This window comes from Carassius gibelio, chromosome A1, assembly GCF_023724105.1.
Source record: "Carassius gibelio isolate Cgi1373 ecotype wild population from Czech Republic chromosome A1, carGib1.2-hapl.c, whole genome shotgun sequence".
NCBI lineage: Eukaryota > Metazoa > Chordata > Actinopteri > Cypriniformes > Cyprinidae > Carassius > Carassius gibelio.
In genome coordinates, this window is record NC_068371.1 from 31,352,170 (window position 1) to 31,369,419 (window position 17,250).

Consider the following 17,250-nt stretch of genomic DNA (forward strand, 5'->3'; position numbering starts at 1 on the left):
AAAACAATCAGCTGAGCACACTGTCAGAAATAGGGGTACAGTAGGAGTCCATTTCTGTCCCCCAAGGTACAATCTACACTAACGTACCCCATAGGGCTTATTATTGGACCTTAAGCTACATGTATGAGGGTCAAAAAGGTACATATATGTTCCCAAACATTAAAAGCTACATATATGTACCATTTCTTTTAAAGGTTAAGGTACAATTTGTAGAGCCAGCCATGATTGGCTGCTTGAATTTAAAATAACGTCCGGTTTCTTCTGTTTCCAGAGGTGGAGAGTCCAGGGGTCAGAAAGTAAAAGTCCTGCCATATTTTTATTCCACCCATGAACCCAGCAGCTGATTTCACCAGAGGAGGAATCAAGTCATTCCTTTCAAGTCACAAACAAGTCTTGAGTCAAATCCCAAGTCCTCAAAGAGTTAAAGTCAATGAGATAATTAAGTGACTAATTAAATGATAATTCTGCATTAGAGATGAACACCTGCTGTTAACAATCAACATCACTGAAGAAAAGAGAAACACAAGAACTACAATTGACTTTAAGCACAGCCTTGGATGAAATCAACTGGAAGAAAAAAAAAAAAAAAAACTTTGTCACCATAATCGTGGTGAATCCACCATCATGGAGATCAGTGTTTGCTTTAGTTGGGCTCTTGACCCTTTTAATAATTCAAAGTAATTTGCTTTTAAACACTTGCTGTTGTGTTACGTAGTAAACATTAACACATTGCTGAATTAAAAGCTTGAAGTAGAAAATTTAATTGCCCTTTTTTTATCTAAAACATTTTAATTAACTTCATGAAGGTGTCTCTCTTTGGTTTGTTAAATTATGTTCAGCAATTACTGAACTACAAAAAAGTCCTATTAAACAAATATTATTGTAATGCTTAAATATTGGGGGAAAAAATTGTACAGGCTCGGGATTTTAGACATGAGCACTTATCATATGATCCTCAACAGTGGTTACAATAATTATTCATGCTACAGTGCATAATCAGAGTTTTTACTATGGTGTTACCCAGCATGCACTTCAACTTGAAGTGTTTTGTTGATTGTCACCATTGTTGAGATTCATATGCTGGGTCATGATGTCTGTGCGTCTTATTAGGAAAAAATTTATATTTATTACATACATTAGGAAATGTATTCATTATAGTGATTAAACCAACGGTTCCACAAGGTAGGTTATTTAAAAACTGAACATTTGTTAATAATAAATACATAAAATTGTTTTGGAAATAAACAGGCTGATGCCTAATAATTACTTCATCATGTAAAAGGAGCTAGTAACGGTTTTCTGCAAAGCACAGATCGCACTGTTTTATAACAGCACATGTACTTTTACAGAGAAATATCTAACATAAGAAACCAAAGGTCAAGAGCCCAACTGAAGCAAACACTGATCTCAATGATGGTGGCATAATTTTAACCAATAAAACATCAGCATCTGATCCTCTGTAACGCACAATAACAGCAGGTGTTCATCACCAATGCACAATCATCATTTAATTAGTCTCTTAATTATCTCATTGACTTTAACTCTTTGAGGACTTGGGATTAGAGTTGAGACTAGTTTGTGACTTGGAAGGAATGACTTGTTTCCTCCTCTGGTGAAATCAGCTGCTGAGTTCATGGGTGGAGCAAAAATGTGGCAGGACTTTTACTTTCTGACCCCTGGACTCTCCACCTCTGTCTGTTTCTTCCTTTTGGTGGAGACTAAGACATAGCACGGTTACGCATGGTTCTTACCAGATTTGGGTAGTCCAGGGGCTAAAGAGTAAAAGTCCTGCCATACTTTTGTTCCACCCATGAACTCAGCAGTTGAATTCATCAGAGGAGGAACCAAGTCATTCCTCCCAAGTCACAAACGAGTCTTGAGTTAAATCCCAAGTCCTCAAAGAGTTAAAGTTAATGAGATAATTAAGTGACTAATTAAATTAAGATTGTGCATTAGTGATGAACACCTGCTGTTTACAATCAACATCACTGAAGAAAAGAGAAACACAAGAGCTATAACTGACTTTAACCACAGCCTTGGATGAAATCAATTGAAAGGAGAAAAAAAAAAAAAAAAACTTTGCCACCATAATTGTGGTGAGTATTTGCTTCAGTTGAGCTCTTGAGCTTTTAAGCAATTTTTGTAAATTTACTTTTAAACAATTGCATTATTGTTTAGCAGCAAGCATTTGTTCAATGCTGATACAGCTCTTGATCTAGCAGATGACTTATGCTTTTGGTGATTGTATGATCTTGAGTTAATTTCTTTAATATATGTTTGAAATGAAGAGTTCATGTCTTAGTGGGAGCTTCTGTGTTCTGTGTGTGCACTTTGAATGGGTTAAATGCAACGAACGAATTCTGAGTACGGGTCACCATACTCAACTGTATGTCACTTTCACAAAAAAGAGAAATCTCATTATGCAAATGCCACTATATAATGCTTCTTTATTAAGGAAAAAATAACATGTTTTCTTCTTCTTCTTTTCATTTTTTGGCAGATTGCAACCATGGCTTTTAAAGGTGCATACCGCCACCTACTGTATCAGAGTATGTAACATGAGCTATATCCATCGGTACTACTTTATATCAAATAATAAAATAAAATAAAATAAATAAAATAAAATAAAATAAAATAAAATAAAATAAAATAAAATGTTTTGGTATTAGGCATTTAGCCATGAACAATTATCATGTGATCCTCAACAGTGGTGAAAATGATTATTCATACTGCAATGCATTATGGGAGTAATTCATGTACTGCAACATGAAGCATTTTGTTGATTGTCACCACTGTACACTGTTAAAAATCGCTGTAAAAAAACGGCCAAATTTCGACAGTAACATACTGTTTTTCAGTAAAACAGTGCATTCTGGGTAATATTCATCGTTTTCGAGAAGGTAGCCTGCTGCTATATATCGTAAATTAACAACGTTCAAAGTCGACACTCAGCGGCTGTGTTTCAAATCACACCCTACACCCTCATTCACTATTCCACATGAGTTTACTAATATAGTCCACCTAACAGAGAGAATGAAAACTAATTAGTGAATTCAGACAATGATCAACAGCTGCTGTTAACGAGTAGAATCACTGAAGAAAAAAGAAACAAGACAAACACAAGAAATGACTTCAGCCACAGCTTTAGATTAAATCAACTGAAGATTTAAACAATCAACAAACAGCTTTATCAACTTCACTCATTACTAACCAGACTGACTTTATTTCTATCAGATCAGAGATCAGAGATCAAAAGATCTTATTGAGAATTAAAGAGATTTAGATGATAATGTTACTGTTTCGTCTGACGTCACCATTGTGGAGATCAGTGTTTGCTTTAGTTGGGCTCCTGACCCTTGACTTTTGTACTTCAACTTTTGTTTCATTGTTATATTTGTATCTTTATGATACATCTGTTACAGCAATATTAATCTTCATGGTCAAGTGACTATGATGGTTTCTGTCAAGCATGATCTACTAGACTGACTTGTTGCTATAATAGTCAATTCATAATTTGGTGTTGAAATATATGAGTGAATAACTCTTTTCTTTTGTTTGTTTCTTCAATTTTATAAGATTGAACGGTAATGTGATTATCTGGATATGGATTTAATGAAATTTTGAGCTTTAAATATTTTGGGCAGCAGTCCTCACAACACTGAAAGAGAGACATCAACAATCAGCATATTAATCTCAACAATGGTGACAATCAAAAGGTTTATGATGCAATGCATGCTGGGTACCAGCACAGGATAAAACTCATCCATGACTCCCAGCATGCATTGGGGCATGAATAAATTATGCCCCTGAATTGTTCACTTATTTTCTTGAATTCTTATGTGCTTATAATTTTGCATTTGTTTTAAGTTTTAGTAGCATGTGTTGTGATGTTCAGAGCTGATCTGTTCATTTATTTTGTGGATTGTCACCATTGTTGTGATTCATACGCTGATTCTTGATGTTTCTGTCTAAATTTCAGCAAAGGTTTTTTTTTTTTTTTATTATGAGTGAAATTTTCTTAACAGTCTTTTATAACTTATGGCTCAGAAGTGTTAATTCTTATGCTGTAATATCAATATTCAATAAGAGAAGAGACACGGGATTAGATCAGAAATAATAGTGTTTGTTCTTGTCAATATATAAACAACAATATCAGATTTTTTTTTCTTCTGTGTACTTTTGTTTTGCTATAACAAGTTCCAAAGACGCATTGTTACAGCATGTTAAAAAAAACCTTAGTTGTTGAAAAGTCATGTTCAAGAGCCCAACTAAAGTAAACACTGATCTCCATCATGGTAGTGAAAAAAACATCTAAACCTATTTAACTCTCCATAAGTTCTTCTGTAGACATCTGACAGAAATAAAGTCAGTCTGGTTAGTAATGTGAATCTGGTGAAGCTGTTTTAATAGTTGTTTAATCAGATCTTGAGAGATTTGATGTATTCTTTTATTCAGTTGATTTCATCTAAGGCTGTGGCTGAAGTCATTTGTAGATCTTGTGTTTCTCTTTCCTTCAGTGATTCTGCAGGTGTTTATACTAATGCTCAATCATCAATTAATCACCGAATTATCTCATTAACTTCACTGATTCAGTGTTACTCTAACACTCTGTAGTGTGCACACATTATAAGTGTTCATTTAAAACTGAGGATTTTCTTGTGGGGTTTAAAGTGTTAAAGATTTAAGATGAAGAAAAAACAGCATGAAACATAATTTAACAGTAATAAACTGTAATTAATTTACAGGAAACAAACTGTAGAAAAACAGTTATTTACTGGCGCCCCTGCTGCCAGTAAAAAACTGTTTTTCAACTGTTTCTTGCCGTAAATTAATGGTTGCCAGCAAAAAAAGTGTTTTTCTACAGTTTGTTGCCGTTAAGTCAAGGAAAAACAGTAATATACAGTAAAATGTAAACGTCAGATTTACCAAATGAAAAAAAAATTAATTTAACTAAAATATTTGTGAACATCCATAGAAAAAAAACTAGGCAAAGTCATACACTGATAATGAGAGTAAATACTGAACTTGACTGTATTAATGTGTGTTTGCACAAGAGAAATCGTTTAGTTTAATGTAGTTTTGTTGTTCACCATTGTGCTGGAGAGTAGAGCCTTTGCTTCAGTCAATGATGAGCCACAAATTCTGATTTTCTGCTGCTTTATATAAAGGCAGTAAATGTGGAGTCGCTGATACAGTGATGATCTCTGCGTTAAGTACTTCAGCATATACATGTGTGGTATAGCTGACAATGAGCTGCAGTGATTTGAGTAAAAGTCATGTATTTAGTTACTTTATTACTGCACATTAAGTGTTTGCATCGTTATATTAAGAAATATTCCTTCTCAGTGGACTCAAATGAAATAAGTTCATAGTGCTAACATCGTAGGAATGCTAGTTTTAAAAACTCGAACTGTTTGAAACAGTGGGAGTGGAGTTAATTTCCATGGTAGAATTTACGGTAAAATACTGTTAAAAAATAAGAGTGGTAAATTAATGGTTAAGAGCTGTAAATTAACAGTACTTTACTGGCGCCCCTGCTGCCAGAAAATTACTGTTATTTAACGGCAATTTTTTTTACAGTGTAGAGATTCATATGCTGGTTCGTGATATCTGTGTGTGTATAAAAAGCACAGGAGTGCAAACTTCTATGTGTGTTACATATAAATAAATAAAAAATCATACCCTGTAAATATTAGAGCAATATTTTATTTGTCACTTAGTTATCTTGTTAACTTTAACTCTTTGAGTACTTGGGATTTAACATGAGACTCATTTGTGACTTGGAAGGAATGACTTGTTTCCTCCTCTGATGAAATCAGCTGCTGAGTTCATGGGTGGAACAAAAATATGGCAGGACTTTTACTCTTTGGCCCCTGGACTTCCCACCAAGGAGCGCCTTCAAAAAATGTCAGAAGCAGGCATAGAAGTAAACGAAGTCAAGATGTACAGCATTCTGAGTCTATTCCATTGTTTTGGCAAATCAAGTATCTTTTGAACATAGACACCATGTGGATCCATTGTGGAAAAATGTTGAATTCTTTGTCCTATGAGCATCACTTTCATGCATGCCGTGTCAAGGCTGATAAAAAAAAGGACTATACTGAAACCAGGAGATGAAATGGATTTTCAGGCAAATTACACTCACTCAGTAGATGATCATTGCTATGTTATAGTTAGACATTGTTTTTAAAATGAAAAGGATTTAGTAAATTCTGATTTCAATTCAGCGTGTGTGTTATATATATATATATATATATATATATATATATATATATATATATATATATATATATATATATATATATATATATACACGGATTAATGAAGACATAGTTTAAAGGGGGGGTGAAATGCTATTTCATGCATACTGAGTTTTTTACACTGTTAAAGAGTTGGATTCCCATGCTAAACATGGACAAAGTTTAAAAAAATAAGTTGTATGTTTGAAGGAGTATTTCTGTTCCAAAAATACTCCTTCCGGTTTGTCACAAGTTTCGGAAAGTTTTTTTCGAGTATGGCTCTGTGTGACGTTAGATGGAGCGCAATTTCCTTATATGGGTCCTGAGGCACTTCTCCCGGAAGAGCACGCGCTCCCGTATAGCAGAGCACTGAGAGCACAACAGACTTCACTGATCAGAGCGAGAGCGTCGCGAAAAGTCACAAAAGGAGTGTGTTTTTGGTTGCCAGGGCAAGACAACCCTGCACAGATTACCAAAAAAAAAAAAACAGCATTAAGGGACCAGTGGATGGAGTTTATTTTTACAGAGCATCAACGGAGTTGTGCAAGTGTTTTTGTTTGTTCCCTGCATTTCGAAGATGCTTGTTCACAAGGCCCAGTATGACGACGGATTTGCGTATCGTTTATTTCTTAAGGATGATGCAATCCCAAGGAAAAAGGGTCACGATCGTGTGTTGGAACCGCAGGCGGTAAGTAAAACTGCTTAAAATATCTCTGCCTCCTTGTTAGTGCGTCCCCTCCCATGCCGGAGACCCGGGTTCGAGCCCCGCTCGGAGCGAGTCGTTGCTGCTGCTGCTCTCGTTCGGTTTCAGCCTCTGGATCTGATTCTGGATCATAAATAAATAGACTTTTTGGATTTATGAAGGATGCAGTACTACTCTATATGTACTCAAGATTAATAGGATATTGAGTGAAAACGAGCATTTCACCCCCCCTTTAAGGCTGTCTACATTGGACACGATACAGCATTTGTTTTTTCTTCTTCTTCTTTTTATATTTATTGCATATTTTTTTGGGTTGGGTAAAACTGGATTGAAATGAGAAAAATGTGGGCTGCTGTAGAGCTGGGGAGAACACAGTCATCATTTTGATTATTTTGATCAGTAGTGTGCGTTGAGACTCTGTCAGTGGTCTCTGATTGATTGTGGGGCTGGGATTCTGGGCGTTTTTTCTTTTTTACAATCTTACCCACCTCTCCTACCCACCACTTACTATCTCTTCTCTATTTGTCAATAAACTTAAGTATAAATATATATATATATATATATATATATATATATATATATATATATATATGATGTTGAAGAATAACTCGTCTGTCTGTGGTCAAATTGATGACATAATCTTATTTAAGACACATTTCATCAGAAAGGTTTACATTCTTTAGGTTTAATGTTTTTTTGTTTTGTTTTGGTTGTTTTTTTTCAGGAAGAAAGAGTGGTCAGTATAAAAACACAGTTTTATTTTTTTATTTGATTATACCTGGATATCTTTTCAATCCAAATGCATCCAAAAGCAAGTGAACCTGTAAAAAAGTGTTAATACTGTTAAACAACATGAAATGAAGATGGCATCTTTTATTGTTGTTGTACATCAATCTAACCGATCAGTAAATTACATATTTCTCCTTATGTAGTAGGACTTTATAGTTTCACTTGCTTTTGCACATATTAATATCGGAGAGAGGTTTAAACAAAAATAAATAAATAAATAAATAAAACTAGGTTTTAATATTGGCTGCCATTTCTTCCTGGAAACATTCTCTCAATTAGACATATGTTGCATAAAGCTGGATGCCATCACTTTGACCACAGACAGAGAAGTTGTTTTTTTAACTTGAGAGGTTTTGTTGTTTCAACACAGTATTTCTCAGCTGAAGTTACCACTAGATGGAGATGTGATGGAGAAAGTATGAGATCAAAAGGAAGTTTATATTTTATTGCTTTTGCTTACAAATGGTGCTAGTGGAATTCAAAGTTGTTGTTGTTTTTTTTTTTTTTTTTTATACACTGATACATTCTATTTATTTGGTCACATAAACATTTGAATTCAAAGTTTGAATAATTTCACAGCATCATGTTTTTTTTTTCTTTCTTTTTATCTCATCTGTTCACCAGATTTAATTAATATGCCATAAATGTTGTTAAACTGCATGCTAAATTAAACTGCCAAACTTTCAAGGACATTAATTAATATTGTTCATATTCAGCAAATATCTTTGGCTTTTGCTTTTCCCAGCAGCCGAGAAGAACATGACATGTCTTCATGACAGTCTGTCATTCATCTGACAGGGCTGTAGATCACAGAGACCTCGTCCACAGTCTCCACATCCAATTGCCTGAAAAAAAGGAAATCACACGTTGATGATTGTATGTCAGGTTTCTGATTTGGCATTAAGCAAAAAGTTCAAACTGAAAGTACTATTAATTTATCGTTTCCTCATAATCATGACAGTGAGCAGATTATGACAGAAGATGTATTTTTGCACCTCAGGGCAGCAGTAGGCTGGTGGATCCTGAGGTTGTCGTACTGGTCTTCGCTCTCCTCTGCTCTCTTCATCGGTTTGTTCTTGTGATGCTGGACAGTTGCATACTGGATCTCCTCAGCATCTCTGTCTCCATCTCTTCTGGGTTTGCTGAATGAAACGCTGGCATACGGAGCAGCATCACAAATGGCTGATTCAGACACGCAAGCGTCCCTCTCAGTTACATTAGAGTACAGATCATCCTGAAATAAATGAAAATGAATTATTACACATATGAAACCTAACTAAAATGTACGCAACATATTTCCAGTCATGTCTGGATGATTCACCTGTTTCACTGTGATATCTTCAGCTTTTGCACCTCTTCGTTTTCTCCTGCTTTTATAGACATTAAAGTTACAAGTTGAGTTTTAAAGATTTATTACTAATAATTACATGAGGCAATTCAAACTGCACTATAACCGAAAATGACTCTTAATCAAACTTACGTCATGAACACGATGATTATGCTAATAATGAATAATCCTACACATGCCACTGTGATTCCCAACCAGACATGCCAACCCAGACCACGAGACACTGAAAGATTAAGAATGTGAGTTAAGATTGACTCTCAAAGCTACAACTGTCTTGATCATTTATAAAATAAAGCTTCACCTGTGACAGTAACAGCGTCTGATCTCTGAGATCCATGTTGATTGTGAGCCTCACAGTAGAAGCGTCCACTCTGTAGTGCACTGAAACTCTGTCCAGATCCAACAGAGGAGCTTTGATTCTCCTTAAACCAGCTGAAGTTCAGAGCAGGAGGGTTTGAATCACTGCTGCAGATCAGAGTCACTGAATCTCCCTCCACTATTACACCTGATCCAGTTATAGACACTGAGACGTTCCTGGGAGGATCTAAAATACATAAAATATTAACATTCACAAAAAAATATATATATGTGTGTGTGTGTGTGTGTGTGTGTGTGTGTGTGTGTGTGCGTGCGTGCGTGCGTGTGTGTGTATATATATATATATATATATATATATATATAAAAGAAAATTTTGAATTTGTATGTGAACAATGTGCAGATGATGACTGACTCACACATGACATTTAAAGTCTCAGCAGCAGAGTATTTCTCTCCATGTTTATTTCTGGACTTGCACTTGTATTCTTCACTGTGATCAGAGCTGATCTTTGAGATGCTGTAGATTCTTCCAGATCCTACAAACATTCCTCCTTTAAACCAGCTGATTTCTGCAGGAGGGTTTGAATCACTGCTGCAGATCAGAGTCACTGAATCTCCCTCCACTATTACAGATGGACTGATGGACACTGAGACGCTCCTGGGTGGGTCTAAAAACAAACAAATGAACAAACATGAAAATTCACAATAAAAAATAAATAAATAAATAAACAAATAAACAATGTGCAGATGATCATTAACTCACACATTATGTTTAAAGTCACAGCAACAGAGTATTTCTCTGTATTTTCATATTTTGTCTTGCACTTATATTCTTCACTGTGATCAGAGCTGATCTTTGAGATGCTGTAGATTCTTCCAGATCCTACAAACATTCCTCCTTTAAACCAGCTGATTTCTGCAGGAGGGTTTGAATCACTGCTGCAGATCAGAGTCACTGAATCTCCCTCCACTATTACAGATGGACTGATGGAGATCACAGGTTTATCTGGAGGATCTACAAAAGAAATATTTGAATTTTAAACTCTTAATGATATTAGTACTACCTGATGAAAAAAAAAAAAAACAGCATGACTTCTTGTTTGAGCTGGTCATGTGCTGGTTCTAAGCAACTAACTCCTTCAGGACCAGCACATGACCAGCTCAAACCAGCAGCCAAGCTTCAAAACATATATAACCAGCATATTTCTTTTTTTTTTTCTTTCTAATATACCAGTTCAAAATTGTTGCATTAAAACGGATTACTAAACACACAAAGTAAAAATAAATAAATTATATATATATATATATATATATATATACACACACACACACTCACCTAAAGGATTATTAGGAACATCTGTTACATTTCTCATTAATGCAATTATCTAATCAACCAATCACATGGCAGTTGCTTCAATGCATTTAGGGGTGTGGTCCTGGTCAAGACAATCTCCTGAACACCAAACTTAAAGGGGGGGTGAAATGCTCGTTTTCACTCAATATCCTGTTAATCTTGAGTACCTATAGAGTAGTACTGCATCCTTCATAACTCCAAAAAGTCTTTAGTTTTAATATATTCATAAGAGAAAGATAGTCAGTACCGATTTATCCCGGAAAAACACGAGCCGCTGGAGGCGTGATGTGTGGGCGGAGCTAAAAAATCACAAGCGCCAGTAGGCTTGAAAGCGTTGGAAGCTGTGACATTACCTTGAGGAAAAAACCATCATCCAAAATAAACCATGGCTAACAGTCAGATTCAGCGTATATTTATGATCCAGAATCAGATCCAGAGGCTGAAACTGAACGAGAGCAGCAGCAGCAACGACTCGTTCCGAGCGTGGCTCGAACCCGGGTCTCGGCATGGGAGGGGATGCACTAACAAGAAGGCAGAGATATTTGAAGCAGTTTTACTCACCGCCTATGGTTCCAACACACGATTGTGACCCTTTTTCGTTGGGATTGCATCTTCCTTAAGAAATAAACGATACGCAAATCCGTCGTCAAACTGGGCCTTGTTTGTAAAACAAGCATCTTCGAAATGCAGGGAAGGAACAAACACAAACACTTGCACAACTCCATTGATGCTCTGTAAAAATAAACTCCATCCACTGGTCCCTTAATGCTGTTTTTTTTTTTTTTTTTTCTGGTCATCTGTGCAGGGTTGTCTTGCCCTGGCAACCAAAAACACACTTCTTATGTGACATTTCGCGACGCTCTCGCTCTGATCAGTGAATGTCTCTCCTGCTCTGCTAAACGGGAGCGCACGCTCTTCCGGCAGACGTGCCTGAGGACCCATATAAGGAAATTCCGCTCCATCTAACGTCACACAGAGCCATACTCGAAAAAAACTTTCCGAAACTTGTGACAAACCGGAAGGAGTATTTTTGGAACATTTTGTTTAGAAAATCATTTTTATATTAACTAATTATCACTGGTTCTTAGTGTCATTTTTACCAGAACCACTTTTACTAATTACACAACACCTACTTCATCAGAGATTTAACTCCATACAGTTCAACAATTGTGAAAAATATTGAATAATTATCATAAACGATATAAAGCATAACGATCTACACCTAGGTACAGGTTAACACTTATTTCTTCTTGGCTTTTGAGTTACAACAAATGTGATTTAAAAGCACATGGTTATAACAGCCAGAGAAAAGACTGAGACAATAATCTAGGGTCAAGAGCCCAACTAAAGCAGACACTGATCTCTAACATGGTTACTTGGCAAGATGAGACAGTATTTTTAGGAGTCCGTGGCGGATATATGTTTCAATGTGCGGGTCCAAAACGGACGGCGGGTCCGCGATCCGCCTTTGTTTCGGATCCGTCATTGCGCGCAAGTGGACGCCGATACGGGTCCGTTTCGCAGGTCCATTTCGGAAGCCACGATACCTCCGCGGCGGATCCTTTTGCTGTGTGGGTCTTTACAGCGGATTTAGTTCCCAAACAACTTGACAATTTTGACATATAATCAATCCTAAATTTCAACATTAATAACTTACTTTTAGCAACATCAGACGCATGTGCGCTCACAAGATCTCCCGGTTCTTACTTCTGGAGACTCGCACTAAACGGTTCATTTGAATCAGTGAGTGGTCGACTCTAGAACTGCTGCAATCCATAGACAGTAGGCTGCAATCGGATAATTCTAATTCGTAAACGAATCGTTTGGTGCAATTTGCGATCCCATTTAAAAGTTTATTTTGAAAAGACTCAGTTCGTTCATGATGAATCAGACACCGCTTCTGCGTGTCGGAGCACGTGATATATTATAGGGAGTAACGATATGTTTTATGAAATGTAGTGAAGTAAAAAGTACAATTTTATGCTTTGGACTCCAGTAAAGTACAGATACTTGAAAAATTTACTTAAGTACAGTAACGAAGTAAAGCTACTCCGATACTGTCCACTACTGCGCACAACCATTTCTAAGGTTTACAAAGAATGGTGTGAAGAGGGAAAAACATCCAGTATGTGTCAGTCCTGTGGGCGAAAATGCCTTGTTGATGCTAGAGGTCAGAGGAGAATTGGCTGACTGATTCAAGCTGATAGAAGAGCATCTTTGACTGAAATAACCACTCGTTTCAACCGAGGTATGCAGCAAAGCATTTGTGAAGCCACAACACGCACAATCTTGAGGACGATGGGCTACAACAGCAGAAGACCCCACCGGACAGTTGAACACTGGAAAAATGTTGCCTGGTCTGATGAGTTTTGATTTCTGTTGAGATATTCAGATGGTAGAGTCAGAATTTTGCGTAAACAGAATGAGAACATGGATCCATCATGCCTTGTTTCCACTGTGCAGGCTGCTGGTGGTGGTGTAATGGTGTGGGGGAGGTTTTCTTGGCACACTTTAGGCCCTTTAGTGCCATTTGGGCATTGTTTAAATGCCACGGCCTACCTGAGCATTGTTTCTGTCCATGTCAATCCCTTTATGACCACCATGTACCCATTCTCTGATGGCTACTTCCAGCAGGATAATGCACAATGTCACAAGCTCCAATCATTTCAAATTGGTTTTTTGAACATGACAATGAGTTCCCTGTACTAAAATGGCCTCACAGTCACCAGATCTCAACCCAATAGAGCAGCTTTGGGATGTGGTGGAACGGGTGCTTCGTGCCCTGGATGTGCATCCCACAAATCTCCATCAACTGCAAGATGCTATCCTATCAATATGGGCCAACATTTCTTAAGAATGCTTTCAGTACCTTGTTGAATCAATGCTACGCAGAATTAAAGCAGTTCTGTAGGCGAAAGGGGGTCAAACACAGTATTAGTATGTGTTCCTAATAATCCTTTAGGTGATATATATATATATATATATATATATATATATATATATATATATATATATATATATATATATATATATATATATATATCCATGCTCCCAGAGTCCTATATTACCCAGTTTAATGGTCTGCTAACTGCTAACACTAACCGGAGGTAAGATTTTTCAAAACCCAGCGGCCTGTACCATGATGGTAGCTGAACAAATTCAGTTACAGGATTAGTTTTGAGTTGACAAAACCAAACCTCTCCAATCCGGCTTTGCTGGTACCATGATAATGATCATCACTTTTCTTTGACAACTCAGGCTTTGATCCTGAGTTTGTGGAGCTTGCGCACATGAATGTGTGACTTCACTAGCGAACAGCCAATCACGAGCCTTGCAACACAAAGCAAGTTTGATTTACAGAAATTAAGTCAGGTTAGAAATGAGTGAAGCTGCTCTGCTGAGACCTTGAGAGATTTAATGTCTTCTTATATTTCAGTTGATTTCATCTAAAGCTGCATCTAAAGTCATTTATAGTTCTTGTGTTTCTTTTTTCTTCAGTGATTCTGTTTGTTAACAGTATGTGTTCGTCATTAATGCTCAATCAGCACTTAGTAAATCACTTAATTACGTCATTATTTTCAACACTGCTTCAATCTACCTTCAACACTTTGAGTACAGTGTGATAAACACTGAGCAGAGTTAATTAAACACTGTGCATTTTTTGTGACAAAATTTAACAGACCAACGGTAAATCTGACAGCTCCTTTGCATTGTTATGGGGTAAATATTTTAAAGCAATCTTTCACACTAAAATCATGTTAACCTTTTTTCCCATCTTGTGCATATACTATTGAGTATTTTTAACGTTTACATATTGGCCATGTTTTATTGTGCTGTGTGTCTCACTTATAAACCGGATTTATGCAGTTTTAAAGAAAAGGAGGGATTAGTGACTTTGAAGGAAACCTTTAAAGAAAATACTCACAGGTGACAGTGAGCTGAGCTGCAGGAGAGGTGTAAGTGTGTCCATGTAGAGCACAGCTGTATCTGCCTGCATCCTCTCTTCTGACTGACTGCAGCAGGAGTTGATTGTTTCTGTCTCTTCTCTCAGTTAATGGCTGTGAGTTTCTGTACCAGATGAATGTTGCTCTGTCAGTCAGAGCGCAGCTGCTTTTACATGTCAGACGGACATTATGACCCTCTGTCACTCTCTCAGGAGCCTCCACCTGAAGATCTGAACACAACACACACATTATATCTAGTGCTGCTGTCATACACTGATTATTATTCAACATAATGCACAGAAGAAGAGCTCAGCCTCATGAAAGTCACCTGTGACATTAAGAGTCACTCCTGGTTTACCAGTCCATTTTCCATCAGGTAGAACAGTGATGAATCTGAAATAGTACATGTGCTGGTCCTTCTGTGTCACATGACTCAGTCTGATGGTGCAGTTCTGCTGTTTGTCTCCCAGATACTGAAGCCTCTGACTGTATTCAGGATCCTCAAACAGATCTGGATAGTCTTCTTTCTCTTTAACATTTGTTTTGGTCCAGAACACTTTCTCAATCTTATATCCATAAGGGTATGCAAAAGTACAGCTTATTGTCACTGTTGACCCCGTCAGTGCACAGATGTGTGAAGGACTGTAACTCACACCCCAACCATACTGGCCATAAACTCCTGAAACACATTTATGAAAAATAATGAAAACACCATTCGATGAGACAGAAAAGACCATACGAGTTCATTAAATTTGTTATACAAAACATTCTGCACTGAATGCTAATAAAACATAAGATTATTTGATCAGTTCAAAGGTGGTTTAGCTTGTTCAGCACTTTTCCTGCAGCTCCCAGGACTAACTGGACCAAACTTTTGTTCCTTTATTTCTAATATTGAGTTTTAAGTCCCTTGGCATTTACAGAGAGACTCACCTGGGATCATGAGCAGAATCAGCAGAGGAAGAGGAGGAGCTGACATCAGTGACATCACTGCAGGAAACAATATAATATTACAGTGTATTATAAACCCTGTAAACATGATCAAAATAATTTAAATGATATTAACTCAAAATCTTCATTGTTAGTTGTTCACACGATCAATAGATGTTAAGAGATCTTGAAAGAGAAGTCTCTTGCATTAAGTTTCTTGTGTGCCTAGAGATGCATTAGTTAAAGGGGGGGGGGGGGGGTGAAATGCTGGTTTTCACTCAATATCATGTTAATCTTGAGTACCTATAGAGTAGTACTGCATCCTTCATAACTCCAAAAAGTCTTTAGTTTTATTATATTCATAAGAGAAAGATAGTCTGTACCGATTTTTCCCGGAAAAACACGACCGGCTGGAGGCGTGACGTGTGGGCGGAGCTAAAGAATCGCGAGCGCCAGTATATGGGATTTAAATCCTGCCATGATTCAAAACTGAAAATATAGTTCTGAAAGGTTGAAACTAAGTGTTCAAAAACTCAAAATATTACAAAAAAAGTTTCGCAAGTTCGAAAAATAAGATTTGCAAGCTTGCAAAATGTAAAAAAAATTAAAATATCTCTGCAAACATTATGTTGTTTTTGAGATTTCCTTCTTCAGAACTGCAAAAAAATTTCACGATGTTGCACAAATAATTTTTCAGAGTTTCAAATTTGTCAGTGTTCTCCCACTGTATTAGATTGTTTTCCAGGTTTGAAACCTTGTAAATGGTGATCCGAAAACTGGTGTCTGAATGTGTGCTTAAAAAAAAAACGTAGTTTTTTAAACTTTGTCCATGTTTAGCATGGGAATCCAACTCTTTAACAGTGTAAAAAACTCAGTATGCATGAAATAGCATTTCACCCCCCCTTTAAACAAGTATTTATTACTGAATGAGCGTAACTCTTACCGTGCTGTAGTTTCAGTCAAAAGATTTCAGGAGAGTGAAACTACAAATGCAAGCTGAAAACATTCTTCTGCTGTTTTACACAACTTTTTCCTTCCCCTGAAGTCTATTTTTAACTGTCTGCCCCGTAACAAGACAGGAACAACCCAAACTAAACCACTTACAAAAGATTCACACAAATTAAACCACTTTAAAAATACACAATTAAAAATAACTCATTCGGAAATACTGATTAAAAATGTCTGAATACATGACTGCAGCTTACAGACAATAATCAAATGACACTATGAAGCTTTCAGTGTAAAAGGGACATTTGCTGTCACATGGTCAGATGTTGTTACTCAGTTTCCTGAAAACTCTTCCACAGAACTGTACTTCTTCATTTGTATAGACAGTAAGTGTTTGCACAATAACATCAAAATGCATGTTTAGACGCATATCCAGTTATACATTTCTTTGAGGGCATATAATGTAACATATAGTTGCTTTGCCTTATAAAGTAATCTATGGTGCCCGTAAAATGACTTGTTCGGTTTACTTAGTTTTGTCGTGGCCACGAAATAATAACTCGTGGGAATGTGATAATATGTCATATTAATTTGTGGGAACGTCATATTATGTCATGGCCACAAGATCATTTTGATCATCCTCATGGTGTGGCCTCGAGATGCTATGTTGAGGGAAC

The 17,250-nt window shown here is 36.7% G+C and overlaps 1 protein-coding gene across 3 annotated transcripts; it reads right to left on the reverse strand.

The window, feature by feature from the left end:
* Positions 1–8,161: 8,161 nt before the first annotated feature.
* Positions 8,162–16,858, reverse strand: LOC128025946 (B-cell receptor CD22). 3 transcript variants are annotated; one of them, XM_052612702.1, is made up of 11 exons: positions 16,569–16,858; positions 15,629–15,685; positions 15,024–15,374; positions 14,677–14,925; positions 10,161–10,412; positions 9,814–10,065; positions 9,381–9,623; positions 9,212–9,302; positions 9,053–9,098; positions 8,727–8,965; positions 8,162–8,576 (listed from the first exon to the last, which is right to left on the reverse strand). In XM_052612702.1, the coding sequence occupies exons 2-11, from the start codon at positions 15,681–15,683 to the stop codon at positions 8,519–8,521; spliced, it is 1,836 nt and encodes a 611-aa protein (XP_052468662.1). In that variant the 5' UTR covers positions 15,684–15,685; positions 16,569–16,858; the 3' UTR covers positions 8,162–8,518. The 3 variants fall into 3 exon arrangements, with proteins under 3 accessions (XP_052468662.1, XP_052468579.1, XP_052468745.1); XM_052612619.1 differs by having other exon boundaries at positions 9,053–9,101; XM_052612785.1 differs by lacking the exon at positions 9,814–10,065 and having other exon boundaries at positions 9,053–9,101.
* Between the last annotated feature and the right edge of the window lie 392 nt (positions 16,859–17,250).